This window comes from Rana temporaria, chromosome 1, assembly GCF_905171775.1.
Source record: "Rana temporaria chromosome 1, aRanTem1.1, whole genome shotgun sequence".
NCBI classification, from domain to species: Eukaryota; Metazoa; Chordata; class Amphibia; order Anura; family Ranidae; genus Rana; species Rana temporaria.
This window is the reverse complement of record NC_053489.1, coordinates 51,158,163-51,177,457: the sequence shown is the minus strand read 5'-3', so window position 1 is coordinate 51,177,457 and position 19,295 is coordinate 51,158,163. Positions and strand designations below refer to the sequence as shown.

Below are 19,295 nucleotides of genomic sequence, written 5' to 3'. Positions count from 1 at the left end.
CCAGACCCCCATCCAACTTCGCAGCCTGGAGAGAGGCCCTAGCAATACGTGGGCTCGACCCCTGCCAAAGAAAGCCAAACAGAATCGCATTAAGTTTCTTAAATAGCTTTTTTAACAAAAAAATTGGGGATGCCCGGAATACATATAAAAATTTGGGTAGGTAGATCATCTTAAAAATATTTACACGGCCTATGAGATTTAGCGGTAGAGAAGCCCAGGTTTTAAGCCTGGTCTCCATATGTGTCACAATGGGGGCAATATTGAGAGCTTCAAAGGAAGACAGGTCTGCATTAATATATATCCCCAAATATTTGAAAGTAGGATGAATGGACAATTTAGACCTAGAGAGGTATGAATAATCAAGTGCAGGACCTATAGGGAATGCCACCGACTTTTCCCAGCCCACCCTCAACCCAGAGACCCTCCCGAACTCCTCCACCACTCCCATCAGAGAGACAAAGGACCGCTCAGAGCCATCCAGGTAAATTAGGGCGTCATCTGCATATAAAGAAATCTTTTCAGAAAGGGAACCAAAACAGATGCCACCCACCTCCGCCGTCTGCCGCACCGCCAGAGCCAAAGGCTCAATGGCCAACGCGAACAGGAGTGGCGAGAGCGGGCAGCCCTGCCTGGTACCCCTCTGCAAAGGAAATACTTCAGAAACATCTTTATTAGTGCTAACCCTGGCCCTAGGGTTGGTATAAAGCAAGCGGACCCACTTTATAAATTGAGTGCTGAAGCCCATGCGATGCATGACCTCCCATAAAAATGACCAATTGACTGTGTCAAAGGCTTTTAACACGTCCAGAGACAGCACCAGGCCACCCCGCTTGAAGGCCTCCGCCCCATGGATGTGCAAGTATAGTCGCCGGATGTTGTCGTACGTACTCCTTCCGGGCATGAACCCTGCCTGGTCCCTATGAATGAGGTGCAGAATAACCTTCTGTAGTCTTAGGGCCAGAATTTTGGCGAGCACTTTTACGTCACTGTTTAATAGAGATATGGGGCGGTACGACCCGCACAACAACTTATCCCTGTCTCGCTTAGGGAGCACCACAATAAGGGCCTCCCTCATGGAAGAGGGAAGCTCACCCTCCTGCAGAGCCCGCCCAAACAGGGAGTGTAACCTCTGTGCCATCTCTTCCGCATAGTTTTTGTACCACTCGGCGGGCAAGCCATCCAACCCAGGGGCCTTATTGGGAGGAAGTGAATAAACAGCCTCAGTGACCTCTTCTACCGTAAGGGGTTTGTCCAGTAGTGTAATATGTGATTCTTCCAGGACTGGAAACTGAAGGGATTCAAGGAATCCCATGGTCTCCACCTCGTCCGGGAGGGGAGGGGCAGTGTACAAGCCCTCATAAAAGGTTCTAAAAGCATGATTTATAGCTAAGGGGTCCGACGTGACAGAGCCGTCCAGCAGCCGGATGTGGGGAATCGTCCGATCCACATACTCCGTGCGTGACAGAAATGCCAACATCTTACCGTTCTTCCCACTATGTTCAAGCAACCTGGCTGACAGAGACAACTGCTGTTTCCGCGTTGCATCCACCCTGTGAAGGTCCAAGGCCCTGTGCGCCCCCACCAGGGCCCCGTGAGAGTCCGGGGTGGGGAGCGCAGAATATCGGGCCCTGGCGTTCTCCAGGGAGGATTCCAAGGCCAAAAGGGCAGCCCGGGAGGATCTCCTGTGCTGAGCTATATTAGAAATATACGAGCCCCCTCACTGACGCCTTAAAGGCATCCCAAGTGGGGCCAAATGAGGCCGAGCCAGCATTGTCCCCCCAATAGTGGGACATAGCCTGCCGGACCGGCTCCTGAAATTCAGGAGTGGAGACCCAGAAAGGACTGAGCCGCCACACCCGAAAGGAGGGCCTATGTCCCACCACCATGTTCACCGCCAGGGCTGAATGATCAGATAGTGTCTGAGGTATGTGGGAAACCGACTGTATAAAGGGAACCAAATCTGGAGTCCCCAAAGCATAGTCCAACCTGGAGAGAGTACGGTACGTCCTTGACTGGCATGTATATTCCCGAGTCCCAGAATGGCTAATCCTCCAGAGATCTACATAGCCAAAGGAGGTACACCACTGACTAAACAACCTAGATTCGTACTGGATGGGCCTCAGTCGGTCCAAAGCAGGGTCGAGCACCGAGTTGAAGTCCCCCACTATAAGGGCGGCCATCGCAGGGAAAGTGGCAAATTGCACACTTAAATCCGTGAAAATGTCCGCCGTGACAGGGGGGGGGGGCATATACCACCACCAACAACAGTGGCGTGGCATGTACCGTGCATTGGAGAAACACGTACCGACCCTTAGGGTCCAACACCACCCGCTCACAAGAAAAAGGGAGACTTTTCCGCACCAACACGGACACCCCCCTTGCATAGCTAGAATAGGTAGAATGGTAACCATACATAACCCAACACTTCTTTAGTGCCATCACCTTTGACCCCAAAAGATGCGTTTCCTGCAGACATAATAAATGGGGATTGTGTGCTTTGAGGAAGTTAAATAATAAAGCTCTCTTAAATTTGGAGTTTAGCCCCCTGACATTCCAGGAGATACACTTTACCACAGACATGTTAAAGCTTTAGACATACTGAAACACAGAGCAAGTCAATTAGCAGCATCTCAGACTGGGCATACGTGGGGGCAGAGAGAGGGCCACAATCATACACACCCAGACTCACACACAGACACACCACACTCATCCCCACAGACAACCAAACAATCAAACCCCAAAACGAACACAGTCTAGGCAACTGCCCAGTACCATTAACCCCTGCCAGACCCCAAAAACGAGGGGCTGGCCTTGACCCTGAACTGCATGTATCTGCTAGGCACATGGCCCACCGCTAGCAAGCCAGCAGGCAAAATAGGAACAGTCAATGTCCATTAAACTAATGGAAATGAAGTGAGGAAGAAAAAGAAATAGTTATTGTTAACATTATAGCAGCACCTTCTTCCTATAGAGACCTATGTCCTCTTGCCACAGCAATTAGCTAGAACCTCCTGCCCCAGGGGCACTTCAAATGAAAAAGAACCCGGATGCAGGAACAAATGAAAAGCAAAATTGAACAAAAAAAATAGAAGAATCAAGCATCGGACGCCCTGTCAGATCCACGGCCAGGCTGGTGCAGGGATTCAAACCAGGACAAAGCATTAGCAGGGGTTTGGAAAAAATGCACTTGGCCCTGATGCACCACCCTCAGCGTCGCAGGAAACAGCATAGAATACTGGATGGTCTTCTCCCTCAGTTTCTGCTTGACATGCTGGTACTTAGCTCTCGAGGCGCGGACAGCAGGGGAGTAGTCAGGGAAGAGGGACACAGAGGCGTTGTTAATCTTCAGGCTCCCCTTAATTCGGGCAGCACGCAGGATAGAGTCCCGGTCCCTGTAATTAAGGAGACGCATTATCATAGTGCGAGGGGGGCCTCCAGCAGGCAGCGGCCTGCCAGGCACCCTATGGGCCCGCTCCAGGACAAAGCAGGGGGATAGGCAGTCCCCCCCAAACTCCTGGACGAACCAGCTCTCCAGGAAAGCCACCGGGTCAGATCCCTCGACCCGTTCAGGAAGGCCCACCAGGCGCAGGTTATTCCTGCGTAAACGGTTTTCCAAATTGTCCATTTTGTCCTCCAATGAACGAATTTTTGTGCCCTGGGCCTTCACAGTAGGATGGATTGGGCCTACAGTGTCCTCCAGATCACTGATGCGGCGTTCCGTCTCGGTGACCCGGTCCCGCATTTTGTGCATGTCCTGGCGCATTATAGTAATGTCCAGCTTAAGCTCCTCCATCTTCCCCATAGTATCAGAATGGTTTACCTTCATCAGTTTGAGGACCGCCAATATCGTGGGCTCCGGTTCCGGGCCTTCCTCCAGACCGTCCTCGCTGGGCGACCCAGGGGGAGGCAGCGCTGGTGTAGTGGAGGTCCCAGGAGAAGGTGGGGGAGATGTCTCAGGGTCCTCAGCAAAGAGCTCCGGCGTGGATGCCAAGGAGGAGAGTGGCGCGACGCTGCGGCGGCCATCATGGCCGGAACGCGTGGTGACATTCATCCTGACCGCGGGCTGTTTCTTTCGCCTTCCCATCCACCAGATTCCTCTCAGAAATATCCCAGGGGCTTCCCCAAGGGGATAGCAAAGTTTTTAGCCGGTTTAGAAGGGCAGGATCACAGGATGGCGCAGGATTGTTCAGAGGGATCTCGGAGCTGCTAGGAAAGACGTACGCTCACATGCTGCTCCAGGCCACGCCCCCCTGACATGCACTTTTAACTGTGAGACCTTATATAGACAGGTGTGTGCCTTTCCAAATCATGTCCAATCAACTGAATTTACCACAGGTGGACTCCAATCAAGTTGTAGAAACACTTTTATTTTTAATACATTTTTAAAGATTTCAAATAAACTTCTTTCATGTTGTCATTATGGGGTATTGTGGAAAAAGTGAAGCACTGTGAATACTTTCCGGATGCACTATAAGCATCCATACTTGATTTTGGTTATGTTGACTAAAGATTCATACTTCCTTTTGATTAACAGGATGGAAAGAGATGCCACGTTTGTCCAGAAGAAAGCAGAAAGGGCCACACTGCGTGTACATCTGAGAGAGAAGTACAGACTGCCACAAGTAAGAAATATAAAGCTGAGCTGTACAGCATTGGAAAATGTGCTTCTTTTTACTGTATGTTCTTCTTTCTGCTGTTCCTGCCTACAAGGCTGTTCTGTGCTCCAGCTGTATAGTGGACACATTTAACTACTTCAGATCCGCCCTAGAGCCGAAAGACAACTACAGCGCAGACCTACTTTCACGTGCTCGAGCTGCCTGCGCGCCCCCTGCAGGGGCCCCTACCCCTTACCACGTGATCAGCTGTCAGCCAATGACAGCTGATCATGTGATGTAAACAGAGCCGGTAATCAGCAATTTTTTCTCCTGAAAATGATAGCGTGAGTAGAAAAAAAAAGCTGATCACTGGCTGTCAGATGGACCTTGGTCCTGATCAAGGAGAGCAGCCGCCTGCTCATCTGTGCCACCTGCCAGTGCCACCTAACAGTGCCGCCTAACAGTGCCCACCAGTGCCACCTATCAGTGCCCAAAGTGCCACCCATCAGTGTCACCTACCAATGCCGCCCATCAGTGTCACCTACCAGTGCCACCTATCAGTGCCCAGCACTGATCCTGCGGACCTCTTTTCAGAAACCCTCCAACTTAGTGCAAGACCAGAATATATGTAGCAACGTCCCACATTTCTCCTGACATCCCCAGCACAGAGCAAAGGTGCCTGGGAAATACCTATGAAGAAGAGATGGGGTGCGGTACCAGTGAGTAAGGATCTTGAAATTGGTTTCCTACACTATCGTACAGATTGAGGATTTCAAGGTGAATCTAGTGATATTGGTTCACTGCATCTTCGAAAATGTTCTACCCAAGTCTGATTCCCATTTAGCCTAGGACGGCAGTCGAAAGTCCTCAGGCGGTGTGACCAGAAGTGTTTACATTAACGAAAGTGTGTGGGGAAGTGGGTCACTTGCTGATCAGTACTCTTTAAGCGTAGTCAGTGTGTGGCAAAAATGACTAAGGGCGGGTAGAGACTGTACAAAATGATGTATTTGCAATGCTTTCCAGAAATCTAGATGAAAAGGGCCATTGCGGTCCTTCACAGCCTGTAACGAAGGCCAGGGACCCGATATTGCAAAGTGCAAAGCCTCATAATGCCCTGACTCCATCAACAAGCTGAAGACACCCTCTCGGAGGCCCTTGAAAAAACTTGGGCCTCCCAGAATGGGGAACAGCAGGGATTTCAGAGAGGACCATTTAGCCAAACAAATAAGACGAAAACACGGGTGGGTCCTAGGCCCAATACGTGGATATCTTTTAAGAGATGGAGGGAAATCCTTAAAAAAACATGGAGATCTGTGTAACAGCACCCGACTCTGGCCTTGTTCTATATTCGGCCAGAGTTTGATGTCCTTATGTCGACACCGATTTATGAATTTTATACACATTGGCCCAGATTCTTGTATCTCGGTGTAAAACTATGCGGGCAAGAACTTGCCTGTAAAGTTGCGGCGGCGTAGCGTAAATCTCCCGGCGCAAGCCCGCCTAATTCAAATGATCCGGGTAGGGGGCGTGGATCATTTAAATTAGGCGCGTTCCCCCTATCTGTGATAGGCGGAACACTGAAAGAGGCTCTGCTGGGAAAATTAGTGTTCTGCCTATCACTGAACATCCTGAGGAGGAGGCGCGGCTTTTGAATAATGGACGCCCGCAGCCTTACAGACAGGTACTGGCGTATAAGATGACGCTCGAGTTTTGAGTCATTTTTTTACATGCAAAAGGTCGTCTTATACGCCGGAAAATACGGTACATACTAATTAATTTATTTTTGTTTGGCTGTCTTGATTTTATTTTTATTCACCTGACCCAAGTCACTTATTTCACTATATTCCTGTATAATATGTTATTGGAATGATGGTAAAAAATATTCTAATCCTTAGGATGGTCCGCTGTGGTGCATTTACTGCATAGGCGTCAAAGAGCATTATATTGCGAGGTAACGCGAGTTGCGCTAAGACAGCCTGTTCAGGGGAATGGGCTGTCAATGCACTGAAGAGGACCAAAAATTGGACATCCACCAAGTATGGTGAGCACGTTACATTGCATTGCAGGTACTTTAAGGAGGTGCACTAGGGTGCCTCCATTCACAATGAATGTCTCTGCAATGCACCAATATGGAAATGCACTGGTGTGAATGGGACCTCATACCTGCAGCAACTGGTTCCTTAAGTGAGTCTCTTTAAATAAAAAAAAAGAAAAGTAAAAAGGCTTAATTTTAAATTTAAATTACTTTGCCATATTTTGTAATTTGCACTGTTACCTACATTTATACTTACTGCCCACTTTTTAGGTACACCTGTTCAATTGCTTGGTAATACAAATTGCTAATCAGCCAATCACATGGCAGACGTGGTGAAGACAACTTGCTAAAGTTCAAACCGAGCATCAGAATGGGGAAGAAAGGGGATTTAAAGCGGAGGTTCACCCTAAAACAATTATATACCACTCCAACCAGCATACTGCCGACATGTACAGTATGCTGTTTTTTTTGGGGTTTTTTTCGCTGTACATACCGTTTTATCATTCTTTTTCTTTTCCGACTCCCGCGGGGAATAGGCGTTCCTATGAAGAGGCGTAGATGATTGACGTGCGGCTAAGGCGCGTCACGCGTTCCAAAAATACCCGAACTGGGACTCGGCTATATACGGCGCCTGCGCAGTCAGCTCCTAGTCTGTGCACAGGCGCCGTATAGAGCCGAGTCCCAGTCCGGCTATTTTCGGAACGCGTGACGAGCCTTAGCCGCACGTCAATCATCTACGCCTCTTCATAGCATGCCTATTCCCTGCGGGAGTTGGAAAAGAAAAAGAACGATAAAACGGTATGTACAGCGAAAAAAAACAGCATACTGTACATGTCGGCAGTATGCTGGATGGAATGGTATATAATTGTTTTAGGGTGAACCTCCATTTTAAGTGACTTTGAACGTGGCATGGTTGTTGGTGCCAGAAGAGCTGGTCTGAGTATTTCAAAAACTGCTGATCTACTGGCTTTTTCCCACACAACCATCTCTCGGGTTTATAGAGAATGGTCCGAAAAAGAGAAAATATCCAGTGAGCAGGAGTTGTATGAATTAAAATGCCTTGCTGATGTCAGAGGAGAATAGGCAGACTCGTTTGAGATAAAAAAAAAGGCAATAGTAGCTCAAATAACCACTCATTTACAACCAAGGTATGTAGAATACCATCTCTGAACGCACAACACATCGAACCTTGAAGCAGATGGGATACAGCAGCAGAAGACCACACTGGGTGCCGCTCCTGTCAGCTAAGAACAGGAAACTGAGGCTACAATTCACAAAGCTCACCAAAATTGGACAATAGAAGACTGGAAAAACATTGCCTGGTCTGATGAGTCTAGATTTCAGCTGTGACATTCAAATGGAAGGGTCAGAATTTGGCATTAACAACATGAAAGCATGGATCCATCCTACCTTGTATCAATGGTTCAGGCTGGTGGTGGTGATGTAATGGTGTGGGGATATTTTCTTGGCACACTTTGGGCCCCTTAGTACTAATTGAACATCAGTTAAACACCACGGCCTACCTGAGTATTGTTGCTGATCATGACCATCCCTTTATGACTACAGTGTCCCCATCTTCTGATATCTCCTTCCAGTAGGATAATGCACCATGTCACAAAGCTCCAATCATCTCACCACTGGACAATGAGGTCACTGCACTCCAATGGCCTCCACAGTCACCACATCTCATCCAATAGAGCACCTTTGGGATGGTGGAATGGGAGATTTGCATTATGGATGTGCAGCTGAGCCGACAAATCTGCAGCAACTGCGTGATGATATCATGTTGATATGGGCCAAAATCTCTGAGGAAAGATTCCAACACCTTGTTGAATCTATGCCATGAAGAATGAAGGCAGTTCTGAAGGCAAAAGGGGGTCCAACCCGGTACTAGCAAGGTGCACCTTGTAATGTGCCCAGTGAGTGTGTGTGTATATATATATTAGGGATGCACCGATGCCACTTTTTTTACACCGAGTCTGAGTACTGATACTTGACATCATGTACGCGCCGATACCAATTACGATACCTATTCCCTAGGAAAAGGTGTGGTTTAGGAGGTTGCGGTAGTTGATGGTGGGGTGAAATAGGGATTGTGGGGCGGGAGAGTTGGGATGGAAAGGGATGTGATCACTGGGGGGGAAGAGGAGGGTTTTTGGGAAACCTGGGGGCAGGGGTGACAGCTGGTAGAGGGAAGGAGGAGGCAACAGGCAGAAGTGACTGCAGGCATGGTACAGGAGACAGTCAGGGACTGCAGTCATGGTACAGGAGACAGTCAGGGACTGCAGACATGGTACAGGAGACAGTTAGGGACTGCAGGCATGGTACAGGAGACAGGGGCTGCAGGCATGGTACAGGAGACTGTTAGGGGCTGCAGGAATGGTACAGGAGACAGTCAGGGACTGCAGACATGGTACAGGAGACAGTTAGGGACTGCAGACATGGTACAGGAGACAGGGGCTGCAGGCATGGTACAGGAGACAGTTAGGGGCTGCAGGAATGGTACAGGAGACAGTCAGGGACTGCAGACAGGGTACAGGAGACAGTCAAGGACTGCAGACAGGATACAGGAGACAGTCAGGGACTTCAGACATGGTACAGGAGACAGTCAGGGACTGCAGACATGGTACAGGAGACAGGGGCTGCAGGCATGGTACAGGAGACAGTTAGGGGCTGCAGACATGGTACAGGAGACAGTTAGGGACTGCAGACATGGTACAGGAGACAGGGGCTGCAGGCATGGTACAGGAGACAGTTAGGGGCTGCAAGCATGGTACAGGAGACAGTTAGGGGCTGCAGGCATGGTACAGGAGACAGTTAGGGGCTGCAGGCATGGTACAGGAGACAGTTAGGGGCTGCAGGCATGGTACAGGAGACAGTTAGGGGCTGCAGGCAATGGCATGGTACAGGAGACAGGGACAGCAGGCAAAGGCATGGTACAAGAGACAGTTAGGGACTGCAAGGAGGAGGGAGCGAGCCCTGCTGCTCAGTACAACAGGATAGGATGTACAGTGCACAGCCTATTGCATTAGGGTGTGCACCCCAAAGTTCAAACACTAATACGTGTGCACGTGTATACAGTATATACTGTTGGGGTCAGTAGAGCAGTGGACAATGTCAGTAGGGCAGAGTTTGGTGTCAGTGGGGCAGTGGATAGCCTCAGTAGATTTTATTTTACAATGTTTTTTTTTATTTATTTTTTACAATTTTTTTAATTATTATTATTTACATTTTTTTATTAGTTTTTTTTACAATATTTTTTTTTTATTATTTAATTTTTTTTTATTATTATTGACATTTTTCTTTTTATTCGTTTTTCTTACAAAAAAATTTAGGAGCCCCATTAGGGGGCTTTTGTGAAGTTTAATGGGTTTAAACAGGGGGCATTTGCAGCAGACAAGGTGATTAGGGTGTGCCTAGGCACACCTGGCACACCCTGTGCGCACGCCTATGGTCTTCACATACCTGTTCTCTGCCTCAGCATCAGGGAGAGCCCGGGTCCAGTGCTCTGTGTGGCCGGGAGCTGGAGGAGGGAGGTGTGCAGTGCGGAGGCCGGCTGGTGGGCTGTTAGGACAGGTAGCCCGACGGGCCTCCACCATGCGATGACAGGAGGAAGCAGCGTGGATGGCATGGCACTGTCTGGAGGGGAGGAGGAGGCGGTCCGCTCCCACGCAACGTCACTTCCGGTATCACCTCCCAGTATCGGAGCATTTTCGCGAGTACCGATGCTCATGAAAATGCCTAGTATCGGCACCAATACCGATACCAGTATCGGTATCAGTGCATCCCTAATATATATATATGTGTATGTATGTATATATGTATGTATATTAGGGCTGCGCATCTTCACCGATCTCACGATTCGATGCGATTACGATTATCAAGTCCACGATTCGATTCGATTCCGCGATGCATCACGATGCATCACGATTGCAGCGCAAGTGCGCATGGCTTTCATCAAAATAAAATTAAGTACTCCATTTTTTTTTCTATCTGTTCTTAAAAAAAAAAAAAACACACACAATAACACTTCCTGCATGTAGCAAAGTCTAAACACAGCAGACATGCTACAGGAGATGGTCAGAGACTGCAGACATGCTACAGGAGATGGTCAGAGACTGCAGACATGCTACAGGAGATGGTCAGAGACTGCAGACATGCTACAAGAGATGGTCAGAGACTGCAGACCTGCTACAGGAGATGGTCAGAGACTGCAGACCTGCTACAGGAGATGGTCAGAGACTGCAGACCTGCTACAGGAGATGGTCAGAGACTGCAGACCTACTACAGGAGATGGTCAGAGACTGCAGACATGATTCAGGAGATGATTATTCTACCCCATGCACCGTCGCTACGTGTTAAAACAATGCACCCTCATCTTATCTGTGATCTGTGCTACTGCTAGCCACCGTGGTCACTCAGTGAAAGTGAAACGGTTGGTAAAGTGATCTCTATCTCTCCTTCTCCAATCTTCGTGGCACACTGGCATTGAACAAACAGCTACAACAGCATATGCCATTTAATTAATTATGGTTTTATGTATTCATTCTCTTAGTGATTGATTCACATAACTTCATTACTTAGCTTGTTTGTATGATTTATGGTTTTGCTCATCACTGCCCCACACATGCACTGCATTGCATGTGTGGGGCAGTGATGAGCTAAATCATACAAAACAACGTAAGTAATGAAGTTTTGATCAATCAGTAAGACATTGGACAATAGATTAGAGCTAGACCTACATAAACCATAATTAATTAAATGGCAATGGTATGGTCACAAACTCAGTTTAATGTTTAGAAATACAGAATAATTCAGTTTACCCAATCACCATCATTAATATTTATTATTTACAATTATTATTACAGTCATACATTTGGCATATTTGAATTTTGCAGTCCACTCCACATGGTGCATCAAAGATATTATAATATATTATATTATATACCTTGGTTACAGTTATAAGTGTACTAGTAGTACTACTGTGACAGTCAGTGTCTCTGTTGTGTACCTGATGATGATGATGATGATGATGATGATGATGATGACGACGAGTCAGTTCTGCACTCAGCTACTCACTGCTGGAGGTCTCCTCTCCTGTTGCCTGTGAGGAGGACAGAGGACAAGTGCAGCCTGTCTCGCTCGGGGTCTCTCTCCCACAGTCCTGCAGCTGCTGCCCACAGCAGCCAGTTGTGAGTCGGCAACATTCTCCCCCTGTACCAGGCAGCCTGCAGTGCACGCTGCATAGTAATGGTAAGCCGAGGAGGACAGCTCTGGGAACTGGGACCGGAACTCACAACAGGTGTCACTCTGTCTCCTCTCACGTGTCTGCCAGTGAAGCAAGTGACACAGGGCGGCTGTGGATGACGTCGGCGGAAGGCGCTTACTTCGGCTGGGGACTCGGAGGAAAGCTAAGTGTCTGAGTGCTCTGGGGGGGGCTCCGGGGGGAGGGCTACGCTGTGCTGGCGCTGCACGTGTCCGTCTCCTCTCCTCAGGACTCCGAGTGTGACACAGGGGAAGGCGGCAAAACTTCGGCTCCGCGCCGCAGGACGCGACGATGACGTCATCAACATGCATCGATTATTTAAAGCAACCGCATTGATGCAGAATCGCCGGGGGTCGAATCGCGATGCATCGATGCATCGATTATATTCGACAGCCCTAATGTATATATATATATATATATATATATACCCACACGCACACAATATACAGTATCTTGATAAAGAAAGACTTGTATCCATTGCAAGACCCGCACGTGCCTCTATACCTTTTTTGGATTTTTATATTACTTCAACATCATAAGTAACAACAATAGGCCCATCGTGGAAATGTTAAAATGACTTTTCTCTATACAGGTGCAGGTTAAACTGGTTCATTTTGAAATATGGCCCTAACCTTAATCCTCAGCCTTACATTGACCTTAATTCTTAAGCTTACCCTCACCCAAAACTTACACTTAATCTAACTGATAAAATAAACCTTAATATATAGCCTCCACCCGCAAGCTTAATCATTTACCTAATCCTACAAATTAACACTTAACCTTTAACCTAACTTAACCATAAAGCCTAACTCTAGCCAAAGCTGCCTCTGTGAGCCTAATACAAGAAATTGCAGTTGAGGGAATCGTAGAGTCAAGAAGGAACAGGCATTAATAAAGAAACATTGATAGAACCTCTAACCCTTCCACACTCTACTAAATAGTTGTTTCTGAATTTGTCCCTGATAGATTTCCCATCACTTATTGTCATGAGTTGAAAAACATCCGTAAGTTGGAGGAAACCTTAATATTAGGGACAAGCTCTCTATTCAGAAATAAATAAAAAGTTTGGGCTTTAACTCGTATCCTAACAATTAAAACTTTGAGAGCCCTATCACCTTGCCCTTTTGGGACAACGCCCCAACCACCTTATGCATACCTTATCTGGGTATGGAGGAGCATATGACCTCCTCCCTTAATGGAGTGCCCCGGGCCTAGAAAGAAAGGCCCGGATTCACAGACACTGGCGCATATTTATGCCGCCGTAGCGTATCTCCTTTACGCTACGCCGACGCAGCGCAGAGAGGCAAGCACTGAATTCACAAAGCCAGTGCTTCCAAATCTGCGCTGGGTTTCCAAGGCGTAAGTCGGCGGAAGTGGAAGTGGGCGTGAGCCATGCTAATGAGGCGTGACCCCATGCAAATGATGGGCCAAGCGCCAGACAGATACGTATCGCTAACTGCACATGCGCCGTCCCGTGGGCGCATCTCAGTGCGCATGCTCACAATCACGTCGGAACAACTGCCTAAGATACGTCGGATCACTGCCTACATCGTGAACGTAACCTACGCCTAGTCATATTCACGTCCTACGTAAAATACGTCGGCTTGTGTTCCCTGGTGCAGCCCTTTGCATGGATGATGCTGAGTTACACCTCCTTTATGGGGCATAACTTTACGCCGGACGTATTACTTTACGCGCACTGCGTTGGACGGACGTACGTTCGTGAATCGGCGTATCTCCCTCATTTGCATATGTGAATAAAAAATCAATGGGAGCGCCAAATACGTCCAGCGTAAATATGCGCCCACTCTATGCCGGCGTAGGCAAGTTACGTCGGTCGGATGAAGCCTATTTTCAGGCGTATCTTAGTTTTGTGGGCACGGCGCACAGATACGTCGGCGCATATTTGCACTTATCTCGAGATACGTCGGCGCAAGCGCTTTGTGAATCCGGGCCAAAAAGCATAACTAGACCAACAAGAGATGTGATGTGCAGCCAGGCTGCTAGGTTTTGTTTAGGCCTCAGGAGGTTAGAGGGACACTTGCTAAGCTGATTTTATATATATATAAACTAGTGAAGTAGGAAGGAAAATCTGAAACATTCTGCTGGTGCCCACACCAAAATCAAATTGTGATCATCTAATGTCTATAGATACCTTTAGAGCAGCACAAAGACACTTTAGAAAATAATACTTGTATTATATTGTGCTATTTGCTAAAAGATGAAGCCATGCTTTAAATGACTGTAGAGTTGAATGAATGAGAACCGTATCAATAAACAGATGAAGAACGCAACAAGAATTCAAGTTGTCAGGACTCCAAGGTTGTTTGCAGTTTACATCCAATGGTGGTGAAAGCTATAAAACTATTACATAGCTGGCCAGCAACATCATCAGAATGGCTATATAATGATTGCTGCTGTGCACAATAGCCACACTTCAGAACTGTCTAGGTATGTTCATCTCCCAAGGAATCTTCTCAGGTCCACGTCTCATATAAAGTACCAAGGACCACCTGCCATACAGACAGCTTCATTGAAATGCATTTTCATCCTGATTTGAGGGCTGCTTTAGTAGTTATCTCTGCCAACTATCAGTGTTACAAATATAAATCTGCGCTGTGTAAATCTGTAAATATATGCCTGCTAACAATGATGCCGCGTACACATGACCGATTTTAATGGTCTAGAGACAACAACGTTTTTTTCAACCTGATTATTGTTAAGCCGGCCTTGCCTACACACGATCGTGACAAAAAAAAAAATGCTCTAGCAAAGCGCGGTGACGTACAACACGTACGACGGCACTATAAAGGGGAAGTTCCATTCGGATAGCGCCACCCTTGAGGCTGCTTTTGCTGATTCCGTGTTAGTAAAAGTTTGGTGAGAGACGATTCACACTTTTCTGTCTGTTACAGCGTGACGAATGTGCTATCTCCATTACGAACGCTAGTTTTACCAGAACGAGCGCTCCCATCTCATAGCTAGCTTCTGAGCATGCGCGTTATTTTCACGTCGTTAAAGCCCACACACGACCATTTTTTACGACATTAAAAAGAACGCGAAAATTTAGAGCATGTTCTAAATTTTTAATGGCCATTTTTAACGTCGCGAAAAATGCTCTGGAGCCCACACACGATCGTTTTTAACCACTTAAGGACCGCCTCCTGCACATATACGTCGGCAGAATGGCACGGCTGGGCACATCAACGTATATATACGTCCTGTACTTGTACCCAGCCGTGGGTCGCGGGCGCGCGCCCGCAGCGCGCTCCCGCGACCCGGTCCGAAGCTCCCCGCCGCCGTGCTTCACTGTGGCGGCGTATCGATCGTGTCATCCCCTTTATAGGGGAGACACGATCGATGACGTCACACCTACAGCCACACCCCCCTACAGTAGTAAACACACACAAAGTGAACCCTAACTCCTACAGCGCCCCCTTGTGGTTAACTCCCAAACTGCAACTGTCATTTTCACAATAAAGAATGCATTTTAAATGCATTTTTTGCTGTGAAAATGACAATGGTCCCAAAAATGTGTCAAAATTGTCCAAAATGTCCGCCATAATGTCGCAGTCACGAAAAAAATCGCTGATCGCCGCCATTAGTAGTAAAAAAAAAAATGCAATAAAACTATCCCTTATTTTATAAACGCTATAAATTTTGCGCAAACCAACCGATAAACGATTATTGTGATTTTTTTCCAAAAATAGGTAGAAGAATACGTATCGGCCTAAACTGAGGAAAAAAATAATTTATATATGTTTTTGGGGGATATTTATTATAGCAAAAAGTTAAAAATATTGCATTTTTTTCAAAATTGTCGCTCTATTTTTGTTTATAGCTCAAAAACTAAAAACCGCAGATGTGATCAAATACCACCAAAAGAAAGCTCTATTTGTGGGGAAAAAAGGATGCCAATTTTATTTGGGAGCCACGTCGCACGACCGCGCAATTGTCTGTTAAAGCGATGCAGTCCCGAACTGTAAAAACACCTTGGGTCTTTAGGCAGTATATTGGTCCGGGGCTTAAGTGGTTAATGACATTAAAAAAAAAAAAAACATTTTTTTACATCGCAAAAAACGGTCGTGTGTACGCGGCATGAGGTTTAAAATAAAAAACACAAAAGAAACTGAAAACAAACAAAAAAGTGTGGCGTCACCCATATAATCAAACACATGAATCAAAAAATTTAGTGCAATTTCAAAAAAGAAATGTCCACTATAGATGTATGAATAAATAAATGTATCAACAAATACATAAATTGATCAATAGATAAAATCAAAAAGTCCCATAAGCTCTTCCGGTGCAATAGTGAAGAAGTGCATCATCCACCAACTGCTCTTATTTTCCATGTGCTAAAAGAAGACACCAGCCACCACCTTCTTTTGAAATGCAAACTCACCAAATACATATTCTGAAGATACGTACAGCATCAATACCATGTGTGGCAATTAGGATCCAAACACCAATCCCCACCTTCTTGTGAAATGCAAACTCACTGCATATTGTGACAGGAAGTCAGGTAAATCTGTGGGTGTTGTCACAGACGGGACATACATTTCTGCCTTGTTTAGACAATACGCCAATTGTTATTAGGCGTCGGCTGCAAAAGTAGCCAGGAAAGGTTTAAGGGCGTTGGAAAACTTCAGCTGTTCAGAATGAGGCAATTAAGGCCTCTATAAGTAATCCAGAGGATTGCCACTGATTTGCTGCATCCTGAGGCTTTCTGAGTGAAGGAGAGCAGTAGCTGAAAGTCTTCTGAGGAGGTGATTGATTTTTCTGTGTGATAAAAATCAAAAGACTATTGTTTTTCTGCTGTATTACCAGCAGTGTCTGCCCAGCACTAGGCTGTGCCAGACTCCCTAGATAGGTTCCTGTGTGGTGAAGGTAGACGCCCCAAGTGGCCAGGGTTTATTTTATGTTTGATTTTGTTTATGCTGTTTGGATGCTTGCACTTGTTTCCAGCAAGATGGAAGAATAAACCAAAATCTTTGTTTTCAACCGTCTTCGATTGCCTGTCTGTATAAATTCAGTGTGTAGTGAACCCATCCAGGGGGTCACACACCCCGCTACCGAGCTAACCCCTTACAATATGTATGCTGCAAGTACTGTAACTTCACTCTTAATAGCATTTGTGAGCCTAAAGGAAGTCATACATTTGAACTGGTTGAGGGTGACCTTCTTGAAATTACAAAAGTCCTGGGGAAAAAAGTGTGGGAACTCCCACCCAAGATCCACTCCCCCACCAAAAAAAAAAAAAAATGATACGCTCATATGCATAATTACTAAACCGCATGTTTGAGTTATCGCGGAATTTAGAAAGAACTTTAAGTTCTTTCTAAATCCCACGATAACTTGTGGCAGACCTCCGCAATATCTCCTGGGAACAATGACAAAAGCTCCCAGGAGACATTGCGGCATCGAGGAAGTGACGGAATACCCGCATACTACCCGATGAATCCATATACAGGAAGCAGCCAGTAACATAAAGGATTACTAAGGTTCGCCTGCCCCTGACAGTGACTCGAGCTGGGCATCGCCGCTTAGTGAAGGATTGGCTCGGGCGACTCGGCTGCTCTAGTCCTGTAAAGGGAACTGAGTTCATGCTGTGAAAAAAGGGCAGGGAGTCCGTTTCCACGTGTTCCTGCAGAACTTGAGCCCTGATATACCCACCATTGATGTCACCATCCTTTCTTGCTGCCCCAAATAATCCTATGCAAATCTTTTCTTCTTTATTTCCACAGAGTGAAAAAGATGACAACCAGATACAGATGGCTGGAGATGACGTGGACCTACCTGAGGATCTGCAGAAGATGATGGCTGATGATCAAGTTGAAGAAGAAGAGAAGAATTCCTTCTTAGGCAACATCCAAAACATCCAGAATATGGACATGGACACCTTAAAAGAAAAAGCCACGGCCACATTCACTGAGATCAAACAAGCGGCGGAGGAAAAGTGTCTGCTGATGTAGACTGGAATCAATCAGGAATCAAATATGTTTTGATATCTTTTTTTATTTTATAAGAGCCACTGAATGGAGAAGCTTGTCATCACCGTATGATCACACTTTGAAGGTGACTTCCAATTTACGTTGCATTTTAAGGATGATGCTATTGCAACTCAGGGGAAAGAAACTCTTAAAAGTGCTGATATAAAGTCTGGTTATTTGATGTTATTTGGAAGAAGGGAGTAATGTGTTCTCTTCACTATTATAGTGCTAATTAATTGTATAATATTTTATGAATCAGATTTGTCTAGATACCAGTGTCAATATTCAAAAGGCTAATCTGAGCTATTTTCCGGTATGTAGAGTTAGCCAAAGGCTGGCAAAAGTCTCTCCAAGAACAATGGCCAGGATGATATTTGGCCCAAGAATACAAATATTTCCATCAAGTGTGAGTTGTCTTCTCCTTGCCCCAGCACCATTATAGGCCCATGGTGTCAGAGGTGGGACACTGGTCAGTTTGTTGTCACTTTACATTGGGGAGTACAAAAGAGGATCTTATTGGCCAGAGAATATGAACATACCCGAAGGGGTGATATCTGCCAACTGCTGACTGCTCAGGTAACTATGGAAAATAATAAACTTAACACTTCAGTGTGTCTATCAGTACAAGTCATTAGATGCTGAGTGCCTATGTCATTAAAGGGAATCTGTCCTGCAAAATGTAAGAAGCCTCAAATGCATTTCTCTAACTTCCGTGCTGCATATAAAATGTTCTAGGGCAATGAAGCTGAAGTTTTCCTGTGTTCCTGTTTGGCATGTAATGCATTCCATTTAAATAAAGCCTATAGCAGCTACTAATGGAAGTCAAGAAAATCCTGCCTTGTATCTTCTACATGTCTTCTAAACTGTTGCACAGTGGTGCATCTTTTGCTTTGTGGGGAAATTACTAATAAAATTGTAAGCTCTCTTCTAAATAAAAGGACGACAACATTCAAGTTGATTTATCTTTAGCTCTACATTGTTAAAGGTGAACTCCACTGAAAACAGATTTTGCATATTTCTCAGGGATTTCGTTTTATAAGACAGTCACTCCAGAATTTCTAGTTCTACTGAACTGCTCTGCCAACTACAAATTCTCAGTCCCCCTAATGCTGAATTTGCTGTAATTTTAAATTCACAGTCCAGCAGCAATAGAGTGACCCTGGGCCAGATTCACGTAGAATCGCGGCGGCGTAACGTATCGTAGATACGTTACACCGCCGCAAGTTTTCTTCGCAAGTGCCTGATTCACAAAGCACTTGCATGAAAACTTACGCCGGCGGCCTCCGGCGTAAGCCCGTGTAATTCAAAGGGGCGTGTGCCATTTAAATTAGGCGCGCTCCCGCGCCGGACCTACTGCGCATGCTCCGTTTTGAAATTCCCGCCGTGCTTTGCGCGAAGTGACGCCATTT

General features: G+C 46.3%; 1 protein-coding gene across 1 annotated transcript in view; it reads left to right on the top strand.

The window, feature by feature from the left end:
* CPLX4 (complexin 4) overlaps positions 1-18,844 on the top strand; it is a 49,110-nt gene extending 30,266 nt beyond the window's left edge. The window contains exons 2-3 of the mRNA XM_040337864.1: positions 4,535-4,622; positions 17,641-18,844. Of these exons, the coding sequence (XP_040193798.1) occupies positions 4,535-4,622; positions 17,641-17,868 (316 nt within the window). The 3' untranslated portion in view covers positions 17,869-18,844. The remainder of the gene's footprint in view (positions 1-4,534; positions 4,623-17,640) is intronic.
* The last annotated feature ends 451 nt before the right edge of the window (positions 18,845-19,295 follow it).